Genomic DNA, 23,920 nt, shown 5'->3' with positions numbered 1-23,920 from the left:
AATAAAACCACATATCGTATTGTTGCTCCACACCTCCACCACGTATCATACCTTCAGTTACCCTAAACCAGTAAAGACCGACTTGCCTCCTGGGGTAACATACTCTCTGTACAGGATCAATTTCCTGGGGTGTATAAGCTCGATCCTATCGACACACTAATTATAAATTATGGTGAGCCTCCATAGCCTCAGCTGCGAGACGTGAAAAAAAACTTTAAAGGAACTTTAAGGTAGTCGCATACTCAAATGCATTTTACTATCGTCAAGGTTGGACCTGGCACATATTTGGATATGAAAGTAAGGATTCTTACCCGTCTCTGTGATAGACCTGAATCTCCTCTTTAGGAACTGCGGAGATAATCCCCCATTCCTGCTTCACCAACAACTCCGGATTGTATTACCCCTCCCCCCCCTTCACTCTTTTCCAATAACCTACATCCTCCTCTCTTTCCACATAACAATCCCCAGTTATTCAGGTGTCATCCTTTCTACTTGCCCACTTCCTGCTTATGCTCCTCAATAAATCCAACTCTGCAGTAACTGGCATAAGAATTCCATTAATATTTCCTGGCTGGGCCGATTACTAACTGTCTGGGAGTAATGACATTTTTTATATTACTAAATTTCCTCTTCCTGATTTTCAGTGATTATCCTTCCTTTCTTTTTATACATAATTATCATCTCTTTACAATATACAGTGTAATACACATGATTTTATTACACTGAAGTATAAGTTCAACAAGCAATGCACATCATTAAGAAGAAGAATATATGACTGCCATCACATTTGCTATTTTATTCTAGTGGTGATTAAGTTACCTTTTTTTTTTCTTTCTTGTGGCCATGCCATGAGCATTTGTCTGCTATGCGTGCAGTGCACACGTACTGTCACATTTATACTTCAGAAAACTGACATTTCGTATATAAGAGTTTGTTCAATAATAAATAAGAATTTCTAAGTTTTAGGAAATTATTTTACAGTCTATAACCCTCTGCCCACAAAGTGAGTTGGTATCATTGTACGACGTCTTGCCTCATTTTGATTGGCTAGCATGCTCAGAGCCATGAGGAAGAATCAAGCCTGCTCAGTCGGAAGGCTTCTAATTCTTTAGTTAGATATTTATTTATTTGTTCAATATTAGGTTTGTTATTTTCAATGGATAATTAGATTATTATTAGTTTCAGTATCCAGGAACCTAATCTATAATTCTCGGTCATATGGCCGCGTGCACTACTCACGTATTGTCCCCCAATTATTAATCAATTAAGTATTAGGATATTAATTTATTTGAATTTGATATAAAAAGAAAGGGAAATATAAACTATTTGTTTATTAGAATTCTATATTCTGGCATTGTTAAAAATAAAATTGGAAAGATCTAAGTTCTGGTTTGAATTCGTAAAAATAATTTCCTAGAAGAATGGACTGGGACAACAGCTTACTTTCACTGGTACTCTGTATACAGTAGATCCTGTTTTATGCAGTTGAGTTTGAGCGTGACTACAATGAGATGGGCCTTTTTTTACAGCTTAGTTGCAAGTCAAAGGTGACAACGGCAATAAATATTTTCATTGTGGGGAACCTTTAAAAATGAGATTCAAACCCCTATAAACTCCGTAAGCAAATTAATACATAATCCTTCAATGTCAGTGTACTTGTTACTAATTTTTCTGAAGACAACGTAGTTCACCTTCTTTTGTTTATTTCAGGTGAAAGATGCCAACCACAGTTGATGATAATGGTGCTCGCCAAAGTGAACTCCAGGACCTGCAGCTTAGGTCAGCGCAGGTCACAGATGAGGTGAGAAGGTTAATATTTAGGGTTGTTGCAGAATAGTAATTTTCAATAGTGCACAGGGAATACATTTACTAAGTGTGAAGTAGATTTTTTAAAAATTTGAAAAGATTATCTATCTGAAAGATTCAACCACTGAGAATACTTAAGGTACACTAGAGTAGAACCCCAATTTTTAAATAATTTTTCGTACATTCTATCATCTTAGTACCCTTTCCCCCAAATAAAGGGTCATTCCATACCATTTCGACCATTTAATTTGTCGCCTCACCATTTTTAAAACTATTATTATTTTAATAATTTATTTCTATATCCTTCAAGTGTTCAAAACCGACATTGAAAATTTTTTTCAGGCTTGCATTTGGATCTGGCCAGCGACGTGTACTGAGGAGTAGCTAGTCTAGCAGAGATAGATTAATCAATCTCGCATCTCTAATTATTTTCACAATATTTATTATCTTGTTAAAGACACAGTTCATATGCAACACTTTATTTTTCACGTGCTTCTCGTCCCTCGATGTGATCCGCGGACAAAACTGGCCTAGCTCACTCTTCTTCGGCCTTAGCAGTTCCAGGTAGAAATGGCTGCCCGAAGGAAAAGGGAAGATTTCTGCCTCTACCTCCCTTGCCCCCTCGCCCCTGCTGCAATGGTTGAAAGCCCCTGCTTTCAGGTCCCCCAATCTATCTCTTATAGGACAGATAGGGGATTGGTTTCCATTCGATTCCTTCGTAAATCCTCTAAGGAACTCAAGGAAAAATTTTCTGCAGTACTTATGTTCTCTGTATTTACACAACCTTTTACACGTTGTACAATATGTATGTATAATATGGGATGTAGTTTTATTATTTATGAAATGGGAACAGTTATGTGCAGACAATAATGTTATGCCTTCTTACTTTTTTGTTTTCCAAATATGTAATATACAGTGCGATCAAAAAGTCCCCGAACCCAAACTTCAAAAAAAAAATTCGCCGGTCGTTATGATGATGATGATGTAATAATTTCTGTGGAAGCTGGTTTGCGAGGGTCTTGGCTGTACACGACACAAGAGATGCCGCTGGGGAGTGGCGCTAGCAGTCGTGGCGAGGAAATGAACTACGAGCAGTGTTGGTAACAAAATAATCAGGTAAACCAAACCAACAGTTAACCTAAACTGTGAAAGCAAGGAATAAGTGGACCTTACCTGCGTGATCGTGTAGATCTTTCTCATTGGATATCTGGGTGGATGTAGGCAAATCACAAGAGATGCTGAAAGTGTCCCCCATGCTGCAGCATGCATAAACGTATGCGACGGTACATGTTTCGTGCTACGCGATGCAGAATAGGCACATTAATTGCAGTAATGCACTGGGAAATGTTGGTTTTCAGGGTATCTAAATCGTGGGATGCCGATGAACGAGATATGTGGTTACAACAAGATGGGGCAACATGCCATACATCCAATGCCACCATGGCATTTCTGCGTGAATTTTTTGGTGACCGCCTGATTTCATCAGGGCTTTGGCCGGCAAGATCACCTGATTTAACCTCACCCAATTTTTTCTTGTGGGGTTATTTGAAGGGGAAAGTGTACGAAAACAATCTGCACAATTTAGATACCCTGAAAACCAACATTGCCCAGTGCATTACTGCAATTAATGTGCCTATTCTGCATCGCGTAGCATGAAACATGTATCGTCGCATACGTTTATGCATGCTGCAGCATGGGGGACACTTTCAGCATCTCTTGTGATGTGCCTACATCCATCCAGATATCCAATGAGAAAGATCTACACGATCACGCAGGTAAGGTCCACTTGTTCCTTGCTTTCACAGTTTAGGTTAACTGTTGGTTTGGTTTACCTGATTATTTTGTTACCAGCACTGCTCGTAGTTCATTTCCTCGCCACGACTGCTAGCGCCACTCCCCAGCGGCATCTCTTGTGTCATGTACAGCCAAGACCCTCGCAAACCAGCTTCCACAGAAATTTTGACATTATCATAATAACGACCGGCGAAAAAAAATAATTTGAAGTTCGGGTTTGGGGACTTTTCGATCACCCTTTATAATGATTAAATTACAAATATTTGCTCAGGCTCGCTCTCGTTTTAGTAGTGTTTTTTTTTTTAAAAAAAATATACTAATCTCTTGGCCTCCAATGGATATATTAATTTGGGCAAGAGAACGCACATTCATATTGTTGTTGGTTTGGTTTATTTTACTTCGCTTTTCTGCCACATTTGGTTATCGTGAAAATGAGGATGATGTGATGAAATTAATGAAGGGACCTCGAACAATCCAGGCCGGGATTCGAACCTGTGATGAGCGTGCATTCTTGTTCCTGTGTTGTACTCTGCAGCGAATAATGAAATAATTTGAAATGAAAAGTGTATCTCAGAACTCAAGAAGCCAAATGAATATTATTGAAGAAACTAGAAAAAAAATGTGTGTTTTGTTTCTGTGCATAAAGTGTACTTAAAACACCAAATCAACCAACCGTGGGGGAGTGGTTATCACAGCATGCTAGACACCAGGAGTTCCGGGTTCGAACTCCAACCTGGGCATGGGTGTTCTTTCCGTTTGTCCCTTCATTAATTTATCGTATCATCTTCGCAATTAACCAAATGGGAGAAAAAAGCAACAAAAATCAAGTCAAATCATTGATTGGTTGCTTGATATGGTTTATTTTACTTTGCTTTTCTGCCACTTTTGGCTAATCGTGAAGATGATACAATATAATTTATGAAGGGACACATACAAAGAATACCCATGGCCAAGCTGAGATTCGAACCCAGGATCTCTGGCTTAGTAGTCAAATCAAATATTTTTTTATTTTCAAATGGGGGTGGGGGTTATGTGTACTTTTTTAGTACTCGTTCATCATTTTGCAATCTTTTCCTGTTATTGACGTTCAGTTTTTAGGAATACTGAGCCCTAAAGGGGGGGAGGGGTATGAAGATGATACAATATAATTTATGAAGGGACACATACAAAGAATACCCATGGCCAAGCTGAGATTCGAACCCAGGATCTCTGGCTTAGTAGTCAAATCAAATATTTTTTTATTTTCAAATGGGGGTGGGGGTTATGTGTACTTTTTTAGTACTCGTTCATCATTTTGCAATCTTTTCCTGTTATTGACGTTCAGTTTTTAGGAATACTGAGCCCTAAAGGGGGGGAGGGGTATGAGCCACACCAACCTCCCCCTCCCCCCTTGAGCATGCCACTGATTGCTACCCCAAGTGTCGACGTCACCGCACGTCACTTGATCTGGCAGCCATTTTCAATCAGCGGCATGTGGTGATTTTAGGGTTTTCAGACCTTTAAGAAAATCACTGTAACTTCTGTTCCATAAGTCCAAATGTAATGATACAAAAACAATTTTCTTCAAAACTAAATGCACTTTTCATTTTGTTTATAAACATTTTTGCTTCCAGATTAGTAGTTTCCATGCTATACTACAATAAACCCAATATACATTTTTTTCATAATTTTATGCAAAATACTAGTCAGAAGGAAAGGTAAAGTAACTTAATCAATTGTAAATATGCGTATCTTTTTCAGGGGGAGGCCAGATCTAAGGACGGATTTTATAAATTTTCTCTAAAGAGGCACATCATGTGTATTAATGTTGTAAACATATATATATGGGAGAGGGTGTGTAGAGAATTTTGCTCATTTCGATGCTAGGAATTCTTGACGAACGACATTTTCTAGCCTGCGATTTTTTAAAAATTAAATAATAAAACTAGCCTACGAGAAGCAACATATGACTGTGCGGTGGTAAATGAGTGTTCACCCATTTTGCGAAATCAAAGTTCCTGACTTTTCCAGGCATTTTACATAACTTTTCAGACTACTGTATAATGATTTAACATGCTAATAAATTAGAATTGTACTTCAACTTTGCAAGTTAATCAAATGAATCAAGTTTGTTGAACATTTTTGAAAATAAATGAAAAATAAAAAGAAGGAATTAACAAATAAAATAAGATTGTTGGGAATAGAAAACAAAATGTGTTTTCGGTTACAAGCAAGCAAGCAAAAATCATGTAATTCACCTGACTTTTCCAGCTTTTGAACGCTTCTAAAACAAATCCTTAGTTTCCAATTACCTTCTCACTCTTATCCTTGTTTTCCGGACTTCTCCAGTTGTCCAGGACTTTCAGGTCAGTCTGAACCCTGTAAATTAATTATCTGAAGGGAACGGCTAAGATAAGTGACTTCACCCTGGCAGTGTGTGTGCTGGAAAAATATTGTTTCACTTTTTTTTTTGCTTTTGGAATCTTATTTGACAGTAAAAATAAATGCCAGTGGCAACCAAGAAGATATTATATGGAGTTGCATACATGTGTGATTGAAAATGCAATTTACAGCATCTTGCAACATCGAATTTTTTCATCTTGATGTCTTCTACATACTGTGAAAGTTGTCAAGTCTTCTATGGTCACACCCCGTGTATTTATGTTCAAGACTATTACAAGTAGAAAATAATAAAAGTTGTAGTAAAATAAATTCAGATTGACTGAATCTTGTAAATTTTATTGTACTTATTTTCTTGAGTATTTTGGGAAAATAACAATATCTGTTGAAAGTACTTCAGGCAATCTTTTGCCCCCAAAATCTAACAATGATTCTGCTGCGAAGTGGATTCTCCTATTTACATATAATCGTAAGCCATTCTATGATTGTCAGAATCGATATCAGTTGCAGGGAAACCGTGATGCTGGAGAAAGATAAAGGTTTTATGGTTCTGCTCAGTGGCGGCGAAAAGGGACCAGACCTTGCGGTACTGGTGGAGAGCTAAATCCGCCCTTCGCCCTATATGGTTGGTATTGCAGTCATTGAGGAACCTTTGTTCCATTCCATAATGGAAAAATCATACAAAATTCCCCTTTATGCAAATTAATGTTAAAAATTAATGACACTGTAACAAAAGGAACCATTCAATAATCAAGGGGTTCCTATTTCTCGAGTGTCAAACAACTCTTTTTGACTCATAAAAGAAATTCAGACAATTTTAAAAATGTACACAGTATTCTACAGAAAGTCCTACATAACCAGTAGCTACATGGCGCAAGAGTCTTCCTTTATAGCACATACTGTCCGAGCGAGATAAAAAAAGTTGAGACATGGATTGAAAGGAATGGGCTTTCCCGACTAAATTGGGATGTCTGGTGCGTCGTTTCGGTGCTACAGTCGTTCAAAAAAGCCTGTTTTGCCGCCTGAATGCTGGCATCCACACAGAACATTTAATTGCATTTGTGACGTCATATCCCGTTGTGAAACGATGCGTTCCAGTGTTGCCAGGAACACAAATATTCTGTGAAAAATGACATAGCCACAATCATCCACATTATGTACCATAAAACAAAACGAGAAAACACGTTCTGTAACCTAACAGGAAGTAAGCTAACGATACGAAAAGTGGTAGAAAGAAAATAGAATTCAAGTGGAAGTGGTCATATCGAATTTTGTCTCAGCTTACATGTCAAATATTTGTAAATCTAGTTACCAAGTTGGCATCTACAATTTAGTCTATCCACTTCTTCCTTCTGATACTAGTTGTCTGTGACACACTGAACAGATGACAAAATAGAAATGAAAGAACTCAAAATTCCAAAGGCAAGCAACACATACCATAATGTATATTAAGGGCATTATGAGGCAAGTGGCAAAAATGGTTGAAAATACAGGGATATAAGTAGTAGTAAAACAAGCTGCCCGACGGCTGTGTTTATCTATGCACTGCATACACATGTAATAATATAGTTTGCAACTGTGAACATGGCAGTATATTCGCTACTGATTCATCATTATGTTGCTACTGTGGTTGTACGTGTTTTAGCCGTAATGTAACAACGTGAACCTCAGATACTTCCGTTATCAGCACCACAATTCCACAAGGCATGTATCAGGACACAAACCTGTAGATATCAACCTTGCAACGAGATTTGCAAATATTTGTAATGTAGCTGGGTGTGAACAGCCAGATGTAAGTTGTAAGTCCAATAAAATTTGTTGGTGATGATATTTGACATGTAGCCTGAGACAAAATCCGATATTAGCACTTCATTTTGAATACGTTTTCAACCATTTCTCATATCGTTGGTTTACTTCCCACTTCCCCTGGGATGACTGCTGGGCTTCTGACGCTAGTAGGATGTGATAACCTGGATGTTCAGTCTACCGGATGGTTCCGATCTTTGTTTTACAGCTAATAATATGGTTGGTAGTCTAGCATTTTTCAGAAAATCTGTGTGTTCCTTGCAACACTGCCGTGCGCTGTTTCACTGCAGGACATGACATCACAAATGTTATCAAATGTTGTGTTGGGTTGACATCATTCAGGCAGCAAAACAGTATTTTTGAACGACTGTAGCGTCAAAATGACGCACCAACGAGAAAAATGTTGCTGAGAAAAGTTGTTTGATTGTCCTCTAAAAGTTTCTGTGGTCCGTGGGCACCATTAAAATGACACCCTGTATATATATATATATATATATATATATATATATATATATATATATATTGGATAAAAGCAAGGAGGGCCAAAAGGGCTATAGATAAAAACTCATATTTGCACATTCCTAATTATGTAAATAACCCAGGCTAAATATACGTACCATTTAAAATTAATCTGAATCACTTAAACACATGCAGTATTATTCCCCAGGTCAGGATGATCGGAAGACTTTTGTTGTGGAAAGTACGAATGTTCTCATATAAACGTTTTAAATTGGCCCGCACTGTAATGGCATGGAATACCAAAGGAAAAGACAATTTTGTGTTAATGACTATGATTCTATACTAATACGGAAATCTAAATAAAGTGAACCGGTCCTTAAGAAAAGAGAAAATGTATATATAAACTAATATCCCATGCCCATGCAAAGGGTCAAAAAGATAAGGTCAAATTTATACATCCGGTAAGTTTCCGATCACCTGCCTGTAGATACGACCTTGTTTTACTTTAGAGCGTCGAGACTCGTGCGTAATGAAACTAATTATCCTCGACGCAAACCTCCTCCATAATAAAATGAAAGAGGAGGATGTGGTGGAGCTTTAAAAAGTAAGTTACAATAAGCAAACACCACAATATTCAATATATTCATATCTTTTTCAAAATTAGACATTAATATTTTATGTCATTTTTCAACATTAGACATGCATTTTTATTTTTACAAGGTGTACAACTTTGCTTCCGCCGTTTTTCCCCAAAAATATGACGCTGGAATGAAAAACATTGCTTACCCAGGCATTATTCAATGTATTGTCCATCGCTGGCCACTACTTTCTCCCATCTTTCGGGCAGCGTACGAATGCCGCGTCTAAAAAATTGTTCATCTTTGGAGGCGATCCACTTTTTGACTTCTTCATAAGATCGGAAGTGTTGGTCAGCCAGTTCATGAGCCATTGGTCTAAACAGGTGATAATCAGAGGGAGCGATGTCTGGAGAATAAGGCGGGTGGGGTAGGACGTCCCATCTTAATGTTTCCAAGTACGTTTTCACCACTTTGGCAACGTGGGGTCGTCCGTTGTCATGCTGAATCATACCCATGGCTTTCAGACGTTTTGAAATGGCTTGCTGCGTCACTCCCAATGATCGTGCCAATTCTTCTTGAGTTTGACGCGAGTCTTCACTCAGCAATGTCTCCAATTCTGCATCTTCGAAAACTTTCTGTCTTCCACCACTATGCCGGTCTTCGACGTTAAAGTCACCGTTCTTGAAGCGTTGAAACCACTCACGACAGGTTCTCTCACTTATAGCATCCTCACCATACGTAGTGGAGAGCATTCGATGAGCCTCAGCCGCAGTTTTCTTCATATTGAAACAAAAAAGTAGAACCTCCCGCAAATGGCGAGAATTTGGCTCGTACACTGACATTTTCAATCGCGAACAACTTCACGATGCACACACCACTCGACTAATGTTTGAATGGGGTTATCTTGACAGAGGTCCAAGCTAACTGCGTGACGTCTGCGATCTGCTTCTTTTGACCGCTACGTCCTGTTGTTGCCACCTGTCGGAAAACGGCGGAAGCAAAGTTGTACACCTTGTATTTATGTAACTATTGCTCAAATTACGAATTACATGACGTACCTAATAAATAAATATCCAGATTAAGTCCAGTTTTAGTCCAGAATATATGTTTTCTTATCTACGTGTAGCACGCAGCATATCTGAACCAAATTAAAGTCCGTATGACGCCTTGATCACGTAAAAAATAAATCATTGATAACTCATATATAACAAAAACTGATTCCAAAAATGTCGATTACAGATCCAATGATTTCAATGGATATCTTCTAGACTGCATATATATATCGACAAATCATCCAATGGTTTTTCCACTCCAGAACTTCACCACGATTATCCAAGATATGTCTAATGCTTTGAAAATTTTACCTCCAAAAGTTTTAACAATATTCACATGTTTCATGACTTTTGACTCCCCTGTATCTACATGTATACATTTCAAATGTATTTATAAATATCTTTTGTGTTGCAGTTTCTTCATTTCCCAGTTCTTCACGTGCTTCGCTTAATATTTGTGAAGCGGCTATTTTTTGAGTAAATTTAATCTTAAGTATTTTTCTTTTTCGGAAAAACACCTTCATCAAATTTTAATATTATGTTGAGCCTGAAGAGTTCACTGTGATGCAAATTTCAGATTTTTCCTCTGTCCTTTATTTAAGGATACAGTGTGTCAAAATTTTCAATTTTTGGGAGCTTGTAGAAAACAAGGGGGTGCAAGCACCTCAAATGTTTAACAATTTTCAGACTTACCCAACACTGTACAGTAAACACAAGATATATGGTTCAGATGTTTTGCACCCTTCATGGTTATTTTTTGCTCCAAAGATAAGGAATTTGAAAAAATGTCTATCGGGTTTATTGTAGTATAGCATTAACTACTATCTGGAAGCAAAAATGGTTATAAACAAAATGAAAGGGCATTTAATTTTTTAAGGAAATTGTTTTTGAATCATTACATTTGGAATTATGGAACAGAAGTTACAGTGATTTTCGTAAAGGTCTGAAAACCCTAAAATCACAACATGCCGCTGATTGAAAATGGCTGTCAGATCCAAACGCAAGCCTGAAAAAAAAAAATCAATACCAGTTTTGAACACTTGAAGGATGTAGAAATAATTAATTAATTAATTATTAATATTTTTAAAAATGGTGATGTGACACAGGTTGGTCGAAATGGTATGGAATGACCCTAAAGTTGTAAAGTTTTCCCAGATTTTACATTTCCAGTATTAGAAGTTTTGTTTAGCCATTGGCTACAATAATGTGTGAATGAGGTTGACATATATTGTTATTGACTTGGTTGTGTACAAATTGAGTGTAATTTTCAGCATATTCACTCACTCACTCTCAAGAGAATATGTATCATCCAAGAAAGAACCAGAGAGGAATGATTTTCAATTCAATTTTTTTTTCTTCAAGTAATTTTTTTTGCCATTCATTAAAATAAATACAATAATATTTTTCTAGTAAAAGTAAAACAACACCTGGGGTCAGTCACTAAACCTCTACCCCTCTTCGGTATTATCATTTACAGCAGAGCATTACTTTAGCCACATTAACTTATAACTGTAATTGTTATATTTGAAACAGATTAGTTATAAAATATTTTGTAATTATATGTAAGAAATATATACAGGGTGTCATTTTAATGGTGCGCACAGAAACATATAGAGGACATCAAAACAAACAACTTTTCTCAGTAACATTTTTCTCTATGCGTCATCTCGGTGCTATAGTCGTTCAAAAAAGTCCGTTTTGCCACCTGAAACTGGCAACCCAACACAACATTTGACCACGTCTTTGACGTCATTTGCTATCGTAAAGCGGTGCTTGCCAGGGTTGCAGGAACAGACATATTTTGTGAAAAATGACATAGCTACAACTAGCCACATTATGTACCGTAAATCAAAGCAAGGGAACGCGTCCAGTAGTCCAATTGGAAGTAAACCAGAGATACAAGAGAGGGTAGGAAAACAAGGTTTTCGAAAGAAAATGGTTATATCGGATTTTGTCTCTTAGACTAAGTGCCAGACTAAGTGCCATTTATTTGCAATTTAAAATTTCCCTTTTGATTTTTTTCCTTTTATTTGTGAAATACATACTACATTGTATGCAGTGTAAACCATCAAAGGGGAGTTCAAACCAGTCCCCCTATAAATTAGTATTGTTCATTTTCATTATATAAAAGGAGAACAGCGGTTATTTATTTATTTTGTTAATAGCAGAAATAAATTTCGAGCAGTTTAACCGAAGTAAGACCTGCATTAGATTGAAACACTTAGTGAAAAATACAGGAAATAGGTTATGTTTTAATATTCTACGATTTAATCCAAGGAATAAATTGTTCCACATTTTCAAAATGAAAAAAAAGGGGAGATTTTTATGTAACACAGCATAAACTTTAAGACTGCATTTTCCTCTAAATTGTTTAAGTTTTTTGTTGAAACAGGTTTATTAAAGTTAAAGCAAAATACAATAACATTGCAAATAATTACACCAACTGTATGTAATGTAAAAAAAAAACTATTGTGATAATTCTTAACCTCTTAACTGGGTATGACGTAATACTCCGTTCTGGCTCTACTGATTTATAATGGGCATGACGGGATACTACGTTCTCATGTTCTTACTGCTGATATCTGTTGTGTATGACGAGATACTTCGTAAAATTACTTTCTTCTTTGTTTCACCAGATGGCTCTGACTTCCAGACTGTTGTAACCGTTAGAGTTAGCGGGAAGCAACGAACACAGCCCGACGTTCAGTTCTATCGCGTATGCAATAATGGCTCAGGCAAATCGGAAGCGACGGCGTGTTTTTCCTGCTGAGGAAATCCGAGATATATTGAAGTTGTAAATCTCGCATATTGTAAAAAGTACAACAAGGACCAATAAAAGAATAAACAATACCTAAATGGTATGCCATGGAGCACAGAAATATTAACTAAAATATTGGTTTACGAAATTCATCAATTTATCAACAAAAATTCCCAGGGCAGATTGGGCTTTCGACGAGGAAATTACCCAGTTAAGAGGTTAAATAACTGTTTACACAAAATCACATTCACTAGTACATTAGCTAAAAATTACAATTTCATATTAGCTTGTCTTAAAAAAGCAAGTCATATTTAGGAAAAGTCACATTAAGTTTTGATAATGCTTTGTATAAAATGTTCCTTTTCTGTGCAAAATGATGTAATGAGCATCACCTCTTTAATTACCACAATCACAAAATGAATTATTTGAAAATGTTTGTTGCCAAGTTGACATATACAGGTTAGTCTATCCACTAGTCCTTTTGATACTAGTCGTCTGTAACACACTAAACAGTTAACAAAATAAAAAATGAAAAAACTCAAAATCCCAAAGGTAAGTAACACATGACTGTAAAGTAATATTCAGGGCATTATGAGGCAAAGGACAAAAATGGTTGAAAATAGGGGGATATAAGTAGTAGTAAAACAAGCTCTCCGAGGACTGTGTTTATCTATGCACTGGAAATGGTTGGCAACTGTGAACATAGCATTATATTTGTTGCTGATTCATCATTATTGATTGATTGAGTTTATATTTTAAGTGAAAAGTATGCACAGTAAGGCTAATCAGGACTGAATCTACAATTTAAAGTGGGATCCATACCACTATGTGCCTCCACTGGGAATCGAACCCAGGACCCCTTTATTACAATGATTCATCATTAGGTTGTTATTGTTGTTGCAAGTGTTTTAGCCATAATGTAACAAAATGAGCCTCGGATGCTTCCGTTATCAGCACTACAATACCACAACGCATGTATCAGGACAAATGGATAGGCTAACCTGTAGATACCAACCTTTCAACGAGATATTCAGTTATCTGACATGTAGGCTAAGAAACAAAATCCGATATTAACACTTCCTTTTGAGTATGATGTTTTTCAACCATTTTCGTATTGCTGGTTTACTTCCAGTTGATCTATTGGATGCGTTCCACGTTTCCTTTTAGAGCACATAATGTGGCTGATTGTAACTATGTCATTTTTCATGAAACATATGTGTTCCTAGCAATCATCCCGTGCTCTGTTTCGTCACAGGAAATGACGTCACAAATACAAACATTGTGTTGGGTTGCCAGCATTCAGGCAGCAGAATGGGCTTTCTTGAATGATTGTAGCACCAAAACAAATGTTACTGAGAAAAGTTGTTTGTTTTGATGTTCTCTATACATTTCTGTGCTCCGTGGGTGCGATTAAAATAACACCCTGTATATATATATCCTGCTTTCTACCATGAAAACTTCCCACCCCTTTTTTTTTCATAAAATTGAATGATGGAATGATGTTTACAATAACACAGAGTATATGCTTTAAGTAAACGAGCTAGTTGAATTTCAAATATGCCTTTGTTCAGATAAAGTGGCACACTGGATAGAGCTAATAAGTTAAAGGAGTGTGCCACTTCATCTGGACAGAACTGCACAATGAGATGTCAATCTGGTTCAATGTATTTTTATGTAATAGAGAGAATGAAAAATAATTTTAATGTTTTATTTTTATTATTCTAGTCTCTGGAGAGTACACGCCGCATGAGAACATTATGTGAAGAGGTAAGATTTATTATTTTTTCTACACATGAATTATGCTGGACTGTTTATGTGCGTGAAGATTTTTGTTTCAAAATGGGCCAAGTCTTGGAGAGAGAGAGAGAATATTATTGTGTAGGTGTATTTATTAGTATATTATTAGTATATCTTCCAAGTGATTTGTTGCTACTTGACAGTAATCCTGCTCTATGACCTCTATCCCCTTAGGACTGTGGCCTACTTCACAGTGGACCACCAGATGGGTCTGTCTTCCTACTCTTTCCTCATATCTCCTTCCATCTCCTCCAATCTCCCATTCATTTTTCTTTTATCCTTTGTAACGTCATTAGCAACATTTTGTCACTGTAATATAAATCTCGCAGTTCTCCATTTGTTTTTCTTACAAGCTTCAATAATGCAGTCAGTGGCTGTACTAATGTTGTGTTATATTATGTTCAAATAAAAAACAAGAATGTGAGTATGTGCATTACAGGTATATTCTTGTATGCAGAGGAAATATGAATTAGGAAACAGTGCTGTAGAATAAATAAATATATCATTGAAGGAATAAAATATGTAGGTTACATTTTCTTAATTTTTGTATAACTATGAATATTAAATTGTGGAATATCAAAATGTTTTTTACGTTTATTATTATAAATGTTTAAAGACATTTCACAAATGAAAATCAACACATGCAACTTTAATATTAATTAGAAGACGTAAGTGAGTACTAAAAAGATTTCAGCAAAACTTACTTGTAAATGTTCTATCACCAGACTACATCCAACCACCTAGCCAAGACCCTGAAACAGTATGACATCAAACTCTCACACAAAATAGTCAGTGCCCTAAGCAAACCTAAAAAGACCTTTCCTTTCACCACTTGTCAACTCGGGAGTATATGATGCCCAGTGTGAGTGCAACTCGTATTACATTGCAGATATATACAACAGCACTTACCTGATGCAAATAAATTCCAACCAAAGCACCTCAAGTTTAACAAACACAGGATATAAAAAGTTTTAGTTAGGCATGCAGCGCACACTATGATTGACACAAAAATTAAAGAAACTCCGCACGAGCTGAATATCGACAGTGGTCAGGCACATCATGTTTGACTCCCACTTTTGCAACAACTCAAACCTATCACATGCAGCAGACAAACTGGTTGCACCAGTGCCCCCTAGCGGTAAGCGAGGAAACAACGGGAACCGGAAGTCAACCCCACAGTGAAGCTTCGAGTTTTCCAAGTGGATGGTGGCAGAGGCCACCGAAATTGTTAGAACATTTACAAGTAAGTTTCGCAGAAATCTTTTTAGTACTCACTTGCATCTTCTAATTTTCAACCGCTTCTTTTATTCCCTCTAACATGAATTAATATTAATGTTTGGTGAAGGTGCCAGCAGTCCAGCATAATGTGCAAGTCAGAAAATTTGTATTTAAAAAGAAAGTGTACAAATTTTGTATATGCGTTTAGAGATTTTTAAGTGTTCATTTTTGCAAAGCGAGGAAATAAATATAGGTAATTTTCCTTTTCTCTCATGTAAGTTTTGTTATAACTATTAATAATTAATACACCAGAGAGAGTTAATAATTAAGAGATAAATAATGGCAGTACATTTACTTTTAGGGCTTTTCCTCTACCTTGGATGTATACCCGAAATGCCTAATGATATGTTTGAATTTCAGGTGGCAGTAGTTTTAGTCTTTTCTGTACATCAAATTGTGTGTGTGTTACTAATCATGTTTTCTTGCCTTAATGTTTAATGTGGAAGACTCTCTAAGTGGCATGCGTGATGACCTTGTGTCCCTGTGATAATAACCTACATTTACTTTGTAAGCTGTTGGTGAGGTTTGAAATTTGAGACAGGTGCTGAAAAGACATGGGGTGATGTGGAGGTAAGAGCGTGTGTTTAGCCCTCTGAATAAACCTCACTTAGTGTCTGCATGAACATTGTGGACATATACAGAATGAATACAATTGCTCAGCAGAGAATCAAGGCTATTTGTGGACATTGGTGAATAAATTGAAACACTGATGAAAAGAATTGGTTACTTGTACTTTGTACTTACAGGTACATTTGAAACATTCTCATTGATAGAGAAATATCTCACTGCATTCATTTGTTGATAATGTCTGCAGTACAGTTACTCTGTAAAGCGTTGTAGATAATTACACCTTTTTTTATTATTAAAGGATTCCATTTCAATTATTCACATATCATTTCATGAAAATATTGTGTGTCCAGGAATACACTTGCATAGCTAATTCGTTTGAAATTTGTGCATGTTTTGAGTTCATATTCGATAATTGAGTAGGTCACACATTGACAATATTATTTACTTCACAGTGATTCAACATCTAAATGTCACAGGAAATCTTGATAATAAACAGAGATAACCTTAATAAATAAAACATAAATTGCTGCTATTAACGCACTTTTGTCATTTGTACACCACTGGTTGATAAAAAATTGAAAAACTGTGCAGCTGAAGTTTGCTTCTACTGGGCCCTCGTTCATGTGTGCATCAAGGGGAATGAAGCAGATGATGCCGCTGCTCAAGTCTGATGATGCAGATGGCAATGTTCTGATCCACCTTCTGCCAGCCACTGACCTACAGAATGCGTTCGTTGCTTCCTTTTTGACATGGGGCAGGAGGAGTTGGATGAGGTAATGAGGAACAAGCTTTGTACCATCAAGCCAGCACTGGTGCATGGCGTGCCTCGTACTGTCCCTCCTGTCGAGAAGAGGTTATTTTAACTAGGCTTTGTATTGGACACAGTCATCTCGCACATCGTCAATTGCTGCAAGGACTGGACCCTTGGCTGTGCCATGTCTGCAATATTATTTTAAGTGTTTGGCACATCATTCTCAAATGTACCGATTTTACTTTCCTCAGATACACTCTCAACCTTCCCAACGATTTATCATCCATGTTGGGAGATGATGACAACAGTGTTCTAACTAATATTTTTTTCTTGCTTTTTGATAATCACTTTCTCTGAGGAAGTTTTTAGTATCTCCTTACTTCTTAATGTGTTGTGTTTGTTCTGTGCTGGTTCCTTTACAACCTTACACCTTTAACCTTCCTCATGGGGCTTTTTACACCCCTTTTTTAATTTTGAGGTAAGGATTTTAGATAAGGAGATTTTCCTCATGTGCTTTGAAGGGTGCAAAATGGCCACATGTGCCACACACCCAAAAATGTTAATTCATTCATTCGTAAAAAAGCAAGAGCAAACTCATACAGTTTTTAATAAAATAAGAAAGTATCAGGTTTCAAAAATTAAAAATACTTATTCATTGGATTCTGACTCTCCTCTCCAAGCACTTGCATACAACAAAGTATATATGGTTCATCATTTGTATATTCAAGGTGTTGGCACAACAACAGTTACTGGATGTATTTAACACTATTAGTAAATAAAGCATTAACCAAACAGGACAAACCGAAGCTTTGTAACTGGAACTAGTAGACCTAGTAATCAAAAATGTTGTATTTGCTGCCTTAACAATTCCTATAAAAGGTAAACAAACTATTCCAGGCTTCTCACTATCTTCCCTTTGTTCCCCTTTCTTAGATATGATGAAAACATTCCAAATTTTGTTAGAAGGTTATGTAGAAACATGTATTAATCTGACGTGTAATGTCCTGAATTGCAAAAAATGCATTTAATTAAGACAAGTTTTTCCTTGTTTGTAGCATAATGAATTTGAAGTTTTACCAGCGTATAAATACAAACATGAGTTTTGTACTGTCGTGCTTTTAAATATTCCTTGGCATAAAGGAAACAATCCAAAAAAAAGTGGAAACGATGGTGTTTTGCCTGAAGTGCACTGGAGAAAACTTTTCTTGTCTTCATATAAGTAGTATGAAAGAAGAAAATGTTCCAATGTTCACAAATAAACTTTGGTACTTTCATTGCAAATATTACAAACAAATTTGAGGGATCATAATACATTAAATGTACCCTTCGTTCAGATATAAGCAAAAGACCTTTTTTTTTTTTAATCGACACAATTAAGCCAGCCTTCATGGTAGAGTGGTTAACATATAACACAATGAATTTGAGCCTGGGTAAGATATGGACGTTTTTTAGGGTGTTCATTCCTTCATATATTTCATCAATTCACCAGTCATCCTGATCATTGCATTTAAGCAAGGAGGTAGAAAAGTGACAAAATAATAAAAAAATACAATAGAATATGCAAGTAAATATGACCAATGGTAATTTAAAATATTTGTTGTAAGTTTCTATCAGCAAACTAAGATCAACTTCAGTTTTTCAAATTAATCCTGAAGGTCTCTACCACAGATATATTTATAAAGTTACACAGATGTGAATCTTCCCTTGATCCTTATGGAAATCGGTTGTTATCTGCTGATCAGAAGGCATCATGTTTTGGAATGTTGCCACAATAGCTACACTCTTGCTAAGCATGTAATATCAGTAACATTGTCATAGCAATGAACAGCATGTCGAGAAACAGTCTCCGTCAATGGTAAAAAGCAACTTTTATTTAAAATGTCTCTCATTTAGAAGAACCATGCAGATATTGTACATTCTGGAAATTTAGGAAATGTTAAATACGTGTGAGGTATTTGTATCTTACAACTGAAGCTAAACAGTTACATATTTCTATCCCCAAAAAGCAAGAGTTTGATCCAGGTGACCTTGACCTGTTGTAGGTGGTGTAGAGGGTGACCCTTTCTCAAGACACCCAAATGCCAACCTCCCTAACACAGAGTACATTCTGAACTGCACTTTGCAGACTAACGAGGCTCTGGTGTCTGGACTCGCAGCCTGTATAATCCTGCATGGATCTTGTGTTGTAATCCCTATATGTTTGTGATTGTCCCTTCATCCATCTCATCTTATGACCATTTATCCGCATCTTTGCGATTAGCCAAAAGTGGTGAAAATGCGAAGTAAAGTAAAGCAAATCATTCATTTATTGTCCTGTTGTAGATCTCAATCTTACTTGGTCACAAATAATTTTCCACAAAGGATTACCAGTTACAGGAAGAGTAAAACTTCATCTGATTACTTCGGCAAAAATCAGATTAGCAAAACATTCTTCAGAAAAGTTGTTTGTTGTCATATCCCCTACATGTCGTGAAAGTTTGTTGATCTCTGCACAATTAAAAGAATTGTGCTTGTAACCCTGTTCTTGTATTTCAAGTTTGCAGTGAATGCAGTCAACATCAAGGTTATCCCTTCATGATTTAGGAGGAATTTTAAACAGAATTTTACCAATCCAATATTTACACAAATAGCATGCAAAATTCTGTAATTTTATTATTTTTATGATTATAAAATAAATGTCTAAATATGCCTTTCTTTAATAAAAAAAACTATTGCAGTCACCTGAACATATACATTGATTAAGGAGGCGAATGAACCATTTAGGACCTTCATGGAACATTTGCAATTGTGCAGTGGATCAGTAGAACATCAGTTAACAGTATCATTGAATTTTATATCATTCCTTTATCGGTATCAGCAAGAATTTTCAGTCCATTCCTAATATATAATTCCCAATATGAATGTAGTTTTTGACATGAAACATTCAAACATTGTACTGGTCCACTATTTCAACAAATGGGACCAACTGTAACTCTATACAACCATAATGCAGCGGAAGGTGACAGCATATACAGTTGAAATTCAAACATAACAACAAAAGTTTATCAAAATTTAATACTTTGTTGTTTTGGTGTTTCTACTTTCTTTCATCAAATTCTCTCATTAATTAGATTTCTGAAAGTAATGATATATTTCGTGTTTTAACTTAATTCCTTAGGCACGATATAAACTTAACCAATGAAGTGTTTTTACAAACCATCAAAATACCCCAAAATGGATTGGCATTCATCTGCTTTTAACAATTTCCAGATTTTTAGGTGATGATTGACATGTAGAATTCATTTAGGAAGAATAACTTTTTTTAAGAATGGTCAAAAAAGTTGCATGGCAAGTATCCAAAAGAAATATTATTTGAGTGTCCCATCATTCAGATAATCCATGTTTTTCATGGGGATTGGCAGATGACAGTTGATTTTCAGAAGATACCTTTTAGTTGTGTTTTCACCATCTGTAGCTGTGATACCTCTTGTTTAGGGTAATATGCCATTAATATGCAAGTACACCTTGCCTGTATGGAATATTCTGGCAAATTCTCTGTTAACAATGCTTTACCCTTGCTAATAATATGTTGCTTTTTTTTAATATGTCTGTGTATGGTTCCTTCTGTTTGCACTTTGAATGTTCTATTTCAAATTGTAAGTGAAAATGTCTTTTGCTTATGTCTGAGGAAAAATACACAGAATCCAGATGTTCTTTCCCCCCAGTACAACTTTCTCTTTCTGCTTGTTTCCTCTTGCTTGACCTATCATGTTCTGTGTGTGCTAAATGGTCTTGTCTTCCTGTGTAGGTGTTTCAGCAACATGATTGGTGTACATATGTATGTTGGGCTGTGGCAGGGGTAGGAGGGAAATACTTTTGTGCGTGTGTGTTTTTTTTTTTCCTTCTGTCCTATCTAAGCTCTTGCTACTGTTAATCATTGTATAGCATGCATGTTACTCTTTTTTCTGTCATTTGCACATTTAAGCAATGCTTTTCTGTTTGAACTAAACAGTGTGGCTCTTTCTCTTTGTGCTGCTCAGAGCAAGGAAGTTGGCATCTGTACGCTTGTTGTTCTTGACGAGCAGGGAGGTGAGTGCGTAATGTTCTCAGATCTTGGTCCTTCTCACCCTCTGGTGTTCGCAGATTATGACTCCCAGGACCATGCGTTCATAAAGTAATTGCAAAGTGTTCAAATCGCGTACCAAAAAACTGGTCCTTTACAAAAACAAGATGAATTTCTGTTTATGTAATGCTACTATTACGTATTGGCATATTAAAGTTGGTGGTAAGTAGCAGCATTTGAAACATAAATCAGTGCAATATTCTTAGCATAAAAACATGTATAGTGTATTTAATTAGAAGTAGATGTGAATAAAGTTTGTGTAAGTGTTTGAAGGGTATTCAGAAGGGTATATGTAAGTGCACTTTATAATGTTAATTTATATGTTGGTTCAGGAAAAAAAAAAATCTTAGTCTGTGATTACAGTGTTTGCAGATAGGAATTAGCTCGATATTTGGCAATAAGACACCCGAGTCAATAATAATATTTCCATAACAAGCTGATCTGTTTACAAAATAACAATGAAATAAAATGATAAAATTAGCACCAAATTTAAAACTTTCCAAGTAGTCTGTATAGCCACACTTATCCATGTAATCAATATTATTAATAAGACCTTTTTTCTGAAAGTAAGTAATTTTTGCCACTAAGAAATTTTAAATGTTGGGAACAACAAATTGACTATGTGTAAATAATAGATGATCAGTAAGGTTTTCAATTAAGCAACAATGTTGAAGTCAAGAATTAGAAAAAAAAAATATTGGTGTTATTTTATTTGTATACAGCCTAGTTACATACTGCAGCTTATGTAGAAACAAGATCAATCGCATGTGAAAGTAGTCTGTTTGTTAATGTCCCATAAATTAAATCAGAGTTGTCATATTGGTGACTGCGGTCAAGTCTTTGTTTCACAAGTTCAAACTGTTGTTGCATGAGCAGAATTATTATTTTCCAGATTCACATTTAATAGAGGTTTAGGATGACAGAAAATATATTTGAGGTTCATGTTCTGCATATAATTATGATGTAAATAATCTATCTGCCATATTTTACATGATTTGCAGATATGTATATATCTGCATTTTCATGCTGCAATGCCCATGTGAGATGTACATAGTAGTAATGGTAATTCTTGGTGTTTATTATGCAGGATTTTTGTCATGAAATACATCAGTTATCTTGAAAGGGATAAATGCACTAACCCTGGTTGGCATTTTTATAGAAACTAATACAATGTCATATTATCACATTTGTTGAGGGTAAAACTTGTTATAGATAGAAGCAAATTATCAACTAATCATCATGCATTTTGAATACTCTCTTCAGGAAAGTTACCACAAAGAGGATATACTCACTCTACCTCCTACAAAATGTCCCCTTTCACTATCACAATAAGGAGGTGTGATTCCTCCAATTTTCTCTCAGAACATTCAGTTCTAACTGTTGTTCAAAAATATTTTTTCTTGTCTTCCATCAGACACATTAGTTTTGTATGTATTGAAACTTTCTTTTTTTAACCAAAAATATATGACAAGTCGGATGCAAACTATGAGACCAAAAAGAATAAGTAAAACGTTAAAAATCTCATTATTTGTAAGAGAATAAAATACATAATTACATAGACTTCTGGACTCAGTTTGTAACAAGTTATCAGAATGTAGAGGGAGCTTAACATTTGACAATCTCCCATCCCACCACAAATACAAATATCAACGGTGAGGTTTTACTTGGTTCATAGGAAGTGGGAAAACGATTGTTGGGCAATATATTTCCACTCAGTTTCTCATCTTTTGTGCATGATAATATACAAATTGAATATTTTTCATATTCAGATGTAGAAGATTCAATCCAAATTAATTATTGGAATATTAAAAGGGCAAGTTTTCATACAACCAAATATCACCTAGAGAATATATTTTTCTAAACCCTACTTTAAAGGTTCTTTAAAGATGTTAATTATAAACCATAACAGATATTTTTATGCTTGGTAATAATTTTCAGAAATAATCGTGTTCATAAAGTGTGTTAAGTATGAAAGTTAAGAAATGAAATGTTTAAATCTTGTGCTTGGTTTTTTCTCTTTTGTGTGCAAAATTATTTTCTTGGTATATTTATGAATTTTAGTTTACCTTTCATTTTCTCTTTTAATTTGTTTATTTATGCACAGTGTCACAAATCACAATTGAACTTTATTTTTCAAAACTTGTTTGCTGTTTTTATTTTTTTTATTGTGTTTTATGTTCTTCATGTTTTTTTACTTTTTTATATTTTTTGTGCCATTGTAGAGCCAGGATTCAGGGGCACAGACATTGACGTTGTTGAATCATCAAGGGGGTAAGATTCTCTGGGCATTTTTCATGCATGTTGCCAGCAAAGCTTGAATTTTGCTCACTAATATAATTAACCATTTTTAGGACGAATAACATGAATAACCAACATGTTAAATGTTGCCTTTCTGTGTACTCTAACCTTTTTTCTGCTGTCTCAGCCAAGGGAGAGGGTTGTAATGCCTGTGGTGTTCTTCAAGTGCGAGAGCAGAGATGGGGAATCCTGTAGCTATCGTCGTCTCTGCTTCTACCCGTTTTGCATCCTTGGTGAAGTGGAATCCCGAAAGCTGGCTTTCGTTAATCCCAACTATTACTTAATAGCTTGTATAGATCCTGTGTAAAAAGTTTCACTTTTGTGTGATCACTCATCAGCATGGTAACACTTTTCTCTGCTTAGTCTCTTTCTATTGTACTATATCTTACATATAATAGATAATGTTACTGTAGGTGCATGTTCTTGACTTAATAATAATATACTTTTTAAAAACTCGTAGATGTATTTGTCTTTTTAGATATGCTATCATGT

At 35.7% G+C, this 23,920-nt stretch overlaps 1 protein-coding gene across 3 annotated transcripts in view; it reads left to right on the top strand.

The window, feature by feature from the left end:
- The window catches only part of LOC145985040 (synaptosomal-associated protein 25-like), a 187,170-nt gene that overhangs the window by 118,913 nt on the left and 44,337 nt on the right, over positions 1–23,920 (top strand). For 2 of the 3 annotated variants that reach the window (XM_083118552.1, XM_083118553.1), the window contains exons 2-4: positions 1,711–1,801; positions 14,358–14,399; positions 23,353–23,401. In XM_083118552.1, the coding sequence (XP_082974678.1) occupies positions 1,718–1,801; positions 14,358–14,399; positions 23,353–23,401 (175 nt within the window). In that variant the 5' untranslated portion in view covers positions 1,711–1,717. The remainder of the gene's footprint in view (positions 1–1,710; positions 1,802–14,357; positions 14,400–23,352; positions 23,402–23,920) is intronic. The other variant, XM_083118554.1, reaches the window with a different exon arrangement.

This window comes from Lepisma saccharinum, chromosome 3, assembly GCF_977018435.1.
Source record: "Lepisma saccharinum chromosome 3, izLepSacc3.1, whole genome shotgun sequence".
Classification (NCBI taxonomy): domain Eukaryota; kingdom Metazoa; phylum Arthropoda; class Insecta; order Zygentoma; family Lepismatidae; genus Lepisma; species Lepisma saccharinum.
This window is presented reverse-complemented; position numbering and strand designations above follow the sequence as displayed.